Here is a 5,738-nt window from a genome sequence, read left to right on the forward strand (position 1 = left end):
ACACCCACCCACACCTACACACACCGCTACACACCCACACCTACACACACAGCTACACACCCACACCTACACACACAGCTACACACACACACACCTACACACACACCTACACACACACCTACACCTACACACACCTACACACATCTCCACACACCCACACCTACACACACCTACACACACCTCCACACACCTACACCTACACACAAACCTACACACACCTACACACATCTCCACACACCCACACCTACACACACCTACACACACCTACACACACCCACACCTACACACACCTACACACACACGCTCGCTCCCATCCTGACGGCCTCCTCCCTGCAGGTGAACTTCGCCTTCCTGGTGTGGCGCAGCTTCCCGGACCGGATCGTCGGCTATCCGCCCCGGAGCCACTTCTGGGACCTGCTGAAACACGCCTGGGGCTACACGTCCAAATGGACCAACGAGTACTCCATCGTCCTGACCGGCGCCGCCTTCTACCACAGGTCCACTTCATCAGTCGGTCTGCGTCCGATTGGAACCGGAACCAGTCTGGATCCGATCACAGGGACAGAAATAAATCGATTTGTTGTCCTGAATCGATTCAAGTTGTTGGTCTTTGCTTTGCATTACGCTGCTAAGCTAGGCTAATACAGAACACAGTATGTAAAGGATGCAGAACTTTATGCATAAATCTATTTTTGGCCAAATATAAACGGAGTGAACCTTGTGGAATTGTTTTAGATAAATATTTGATTTGCTTACTCTTTTCCTCTTTTTTCTGACTTTAAAGTAATTTCTGGTTCAAATCTTGATGCTTAAAATAATTTCTATTGCATCTCTATTTCTGATGGACATGAACATCAGAATTACTTCAAAAGATTTAAGTCTGATTATATAAATATTAAACACATCGTGTTTTATTTAATGCTGGGACTTCACTGTGTTAATTTTCATTTACTAATTACAATTTTAAAGTAATTCATCACTTTTTTTTCCCATTCAAAATTTCTTTCCGAACCCTTTGTACCGATGCGCTTCTGGTTCCAGAGTTAAATATTCTTTAGAAACTAAAGTTTTATTGACCTGCTAACAGCAGCGTCTCTGGTTAATTTCTGGTTCTAAATTATCTGACTGGATGCTGCAAAAGGCTGTTGTTGGGTTCAAGTTGTGCTAAAAGGAGTTAGCTCATCAGTGAAGCAATGGTAGCCTAACATACACTGCTAAGCTAAGCTAACACACACACTCACACATGTTTAGCATCTCAATGCTAAACAAGTAGCAGCTAAGCTAGCATCCACATTTCTGGAGAAGATCCATGAATAGCTCTTTAAGTTTGCTCCAATCTGAGGGTTGAAGAACCTGGAAAACATTAAAAACTATAAATATTTTCATTTTTTTTATCTCATGTGTCTATTTATTTGATTATTTGGTTGCAAAAATGGTTTTTGAATTGAAATGTTGCTCATTTTGATGATTAAAATATGATTAATTCCAGACTCTGGTGTTAGCTCCATGAAACATTTTAATCCTGCCTCCAGTTTTTATTTACGCTTTGACTTCCTGTGGGCGTGTCCCTGCAGGTACTACAACTTCCTGTTCTCCCACTACCTGCCCCAGTCCCTGCGGACGCTGGTGGACCGGACGTCCAACTGCGAGGACATCCTGATGAACTTCCTGGTGTCGGCGGCGACTCACCTGCCGCCTGTTAAAGTGGCTCAGAGGAAGCAGTACAAGGAAGTCCCGCCTCCTCAGGTACGTCCTCCTGATCGTGGACAGGTTGTCTGAATGTCTCTGATGCGTCCCGTCCCCCCCAGGGCACGAAGAGCGCCCCCTGGGCCAACCCGGAGCATTTCACCCAGAGGCAGGAGTGCGTCAACACGTTCGCCAGCTGGTTCGGCTACATGCCGCTGGTCCACTCCCAGCTCCGCCTGGACCCCGTCCTCTTCAAGGACCAGGTGTCCGTCCTCCGAAAGAAGTACAAGGACCTGGAGCGGGCGTAGTCGCCGGACCGGACCGGACCGACCTGATGAGCACAGGTCCAGTCCTCCACACGGACCGGTCCTGGCGGTTTTGGACGGATAGAGGAGTCCGTGTGGACGGTGAAAACTTTCTCTGATGGACGGTGACAGAACGCCGGAGGGACCGGTACCGGTTCTGCTCAGCCCACAGCAGAACTTTGCAGGAACCATCGATAATAATAAACTGATTATTTCACAGGGAAATGTTGTCAAACAATAAAATGATTTCTATCAGAACCAATAAAGCGGTTCTAAATGCAGGTCCGGTTTTGTGATCCGGGTTTCTGTTCCAAACAGAACAGGAAGTGTTCAGGTTCTGGTTCCTACCAGAGTCCGATAAGAAACCTCTCAGGATAAACAGATAAAAATGTATTTATTTCCGCATAATCTGAGCAAAACAAGCAAACAGCTTTTTATGCAGATGGAATAATGGAGCTGAAGTTCATGGGTTGTTCAGCTCCTCAGAGGGAAAAACACCCATTTATTTACTGTGTTAACATTAAATTAAATCGATTTTATTAGCAAATCAAATATTTAATTTGAAGCTAAATACTTAGCTCTCAATAGTTGGCTACAAACTATAATTTGTAAACTAAATATTTAGCTGGTTCAATGCTAAACATTTAGCTTGGAACTAATAATTTAGTTAAGCTATATAATATAATTTAGTTAAGCTATATAATAAGCTGAATATTCATCTTGCTAATAAGTTTAAAAATTGACAGTGAATGAAAACTGAAGATGTGATTTTGATTCATTTGAATTGAAATTTGACTTTGAAGGCTAAATAACCCAAAAATTTTACATGAATTTTTTGACTAACTTTACAAACAGTAGCCCAGGTCAGCGTCACATTAAATCATGAAATGAATGATTGCAGTTTAAAAGACCCACTGAGTTTAACTTAGCAGAATTAAATCCCAGGATAGTTTTAACTTTTATCTAAAACAAACAAACAAAAACAGGATCAGAAATAATTTTCAAGGACGCGATGCCACCATGAGGGTTCTGAAAACCCACAATGCACCTTGATTCGGGTTCGGGTCGGGTTTGGTGGGTTCCGGGGCCGGAAGTCAGCTTTGTGTCATTGTTGTGAATCAGACTGAATGAGTCCTCGACTTGTTGCGGCGTGGGAGGAAACACGGATCAACACGGCCGGGAAAACGAGCTCCACCCGGGGCTGGAGCAGCTGTGGTCCTGGGAATCCTGCTGGGATTAACGGGAATCCTGCTGGGATTAACGGGAATCCTGCTGGGATTAACGGGAACCACGGAACAAACACTCAACATATTAAAAAAAAAAAAGATTTATTTCATACAAAAGCACGTCAGTTTACAAAAACACGGCGAGACGCCTCCCAGTGAGGAAACAAAGACAGGAGACCGGCGCCCCCTGCTGGAGGCCAGCGGGAAGTGCAGCCAGCTGAACAAACCGAGTCACCAGCTGCCTGAGGAAGAGGAGGAGGAGGTCATGTATCTTCATCACTTCCTGAGGGTCAGCATGGCGTTGACGTCCCACAGCAGGTTCCTCATCTGGTCCATCAGAAACTTCATCTCCTGGTTCTTCTGACGGACTTTCTGTGGGCAACAGAACATCTGGGTCAGACCACGGTCCAAACCAACAGAACCAGAACCAACAGAACTATGTTCTTTATTATTTGGCTGATGGTTTTCCAGGTTGACTCACTGATATCCATTTTTATAAAAACATACAAAATTACAAACACAAACACAATTAATCGACTGATAATTATTTATTCGGTTAAATTAGGTCCAGTCTTTTAACTGTGTCCGTTCAGACCCGTCTCAGTGCTGTAGCTTGGCCGCCATCCAGCGGGGGGCGCTGCTGGTTATCATCAAGCGGAGGAACCAATTGATCCAAAATCAAAGATGGCGGCCATAACGGAACAGGAAAGAGAAACGGTCCAGTCAGAGTCTGGTGTGGGATATAAAACGTTCTCTGTTTAGAAATATAAAAACTGAACAAAGTCCTGAAGTTCCACCAACTCCTCAACCAAAAACTATTGATGTGCTACGAGGCAAAGTGGAGGGAATAACGGAGAAACAGGGCAACGTGATTCAGTTGGGCGCCGTTAACATTTAATCCCAAATTTTTCCCAGACATGAAAGTATTAAAATCAGATGTCATTGAACCATCCATTTTCTTTGCACCCTTGTCCCTTGGTGGGGTTGCTGGTGCCTCTCCAGCTATCATTGCAGGTGGAGGGTGGGGTCACCTGGACAGGTTGCCAGTCTGTTGCAGGGCAACACGGAGACAAACAACCATGCATACACACACACACACACCTAGGGGGCAATTTGGAGAGGCCAATTAACCTGACATGTTTTTGGACTGTGGGAGGAAGCTGGAGAACCTGGAGAGAGCCCACCATGCACAGGGAGAACATGCAGGCTCCATGCAGAGGGACCAGGGCTGGGAATTGAACCCAGAGCCTTCTTGCTGCAAGGCAATGGTGCTACCAACTGCGCTACTGTGCAGCCCCCCTTTGAAATAGACATGATCGTAATATGTGAACTTGTTCATTGGAATATATCTTGCCACAGCATTACTTTAGTGCAACATTTGCTCTGTAAAGTACAAATTTGACTATCTGTATATTCTAAACCAAGATAAATTTGAGTGCTAGAGCACATGTGTCAAACTCAAGGCCCGCGGGCCACATGTGGCCCGCCATGTCATTTTATGTGGCCCGCCCCAGCATTTTATAGACTGATTTACTTAAAATAGGTTTTGAGCACGAATTGACTACAAACTACATCTCCCATAATGCATTCCGATTGTTACCAGCCAACATTACGGCTTCTCGCCACTAGAGAGCAGCAGAGTCACCTCAAGCTGCTGATTTATTTTCCCAGCGAATAAAACTGAGACATGGACAAGCTAACATCAAAACGTCCAAGAAAAGAGAAATTGATTTACAAGTAAGACTGTGAATGAAGATGTGTGAGTTGGTGTCAGGGCGGCAGGTGGCGCTAGATGTTATCTTGACTGACAACATAAAAAAAATAAAAATAAAAAAATAAAAAATCGATCATGTACTATTTTTATCCGTGAAATTACAATCATATTAACATCGGCTATTTATTCGCATTTTATGCGGTTTAGTTAATATTCACCGTTAATAGAGATCCCATCACAAATTAAGCAGATAAATGTATCCACATCTAAGCGACTTCACGTTTCTAATTCTTTGCAGCGGCGGAGCCGCGTCCGCAGTGGTTGAGCAGCGGATTGCATGTTACAGTCTAATTAACTTCTGCATCGTCATTTATTTCCTCCAGATAAACTACCGCTCCTCAAATGGACTAACACGTTTCATTCTCTTTAGTTTTCTCTGGTCTGGAATGGAGACTTGAATTCAACGCGCCGTTTCAACCAAAGGTTTGTAATGCGCTTCCTAACCATTTTTTATTTGTAAGTATTGATTTTATTTCATAGCCATTTAGCCAAGTCTCTGTAAATGGCATCTTCAACACATTTTTTGATCCCAGGCTTAGTTTATGGACTGAACAGACAGAAACAGTTACCATTATACATTTTGAAGTGTTGATTTTATTTTTGAACCCTTATTTATTTTGAAGTGTTGATTGTGTGAAAGACCTTACACATGAATGGGCTCTTTGCACCTCAGCTTCCGCGTTCGGGGTAAAGCGGCTCGATTGTTTCCGATCCAATACAAATATCATTTACATTAGGTGCTTGCAG

The 5,738-nt window shown here is 43.8% G+C and overlaps 2 protein-coding genes across 4 annotated transcripts in view; one reads left to right on the forward strand and one right to left on the reverse strand.

The window, feature by feature from the left end:
* The window catches only part of ext1c (exostoses (multiple) 1c), a 29,931-nt gene extending 27,659 nt beyond the window's left edge, over positions 1-2,272 (forward strand). For all 3 annotated transcript variants that reach the window (XM_007576488.2, XM_007576489.2, XM_016663213.1), the window contains 3 exons: positions 337-497; positions 1,575-1,746; positions 1,809-2,272. In XM_007576488.2, coding sequence (XP_007576550.1) covers positions 337-497; positions 1,575-1,746; positions 1,809-1,994 — 519 coding nt within the window. In that variant the 3' untranslated portion in view covers positions 1,995-2,272. The remainder of the gene's footprint in view (positions 1-336; positions 498-1,574; positions 1,747-1,808) is intronic.
* A 1,022-nt stretch (positions 2,273-3,294) lies between these two features.
* Positions 3,295-5,738, reverse strand: part of LOC103154989 (mediator of RNA polymerase II transcription subunit 30) — an 8,413-nt gene continuing 5,969 nt past the window's right edge. The window contains exon 4 of the mRNA XM_007576493.2: positions 3,295-3,589. Coding sequence (XP_007576555.1) covers positions 3,494-3,589 — 96 coding nt within the window. The 3' untranslated portion in view covers positions 3,295-3,493. The remainder of the gene's footprint in view (positions 3,590-5,738) is intronic.

The sequence above is a fragment of the Poecilia formosa genome, unplaced genomic scaffold (genome assembly GCF_000485575.1).
Source record: "Poecilia formosa unplaced genomic scaffold, Poecilia_formosa-5.1.2 Scaffold408, whole genome shotgun sequence".
Classification (NCBI taxonomy): Eukaryota; Metazoa; Chordata; class Actinopteri; order Cyprinodontiformes; family Poeciliidae; genus Poecilia; species Poecilia formosa.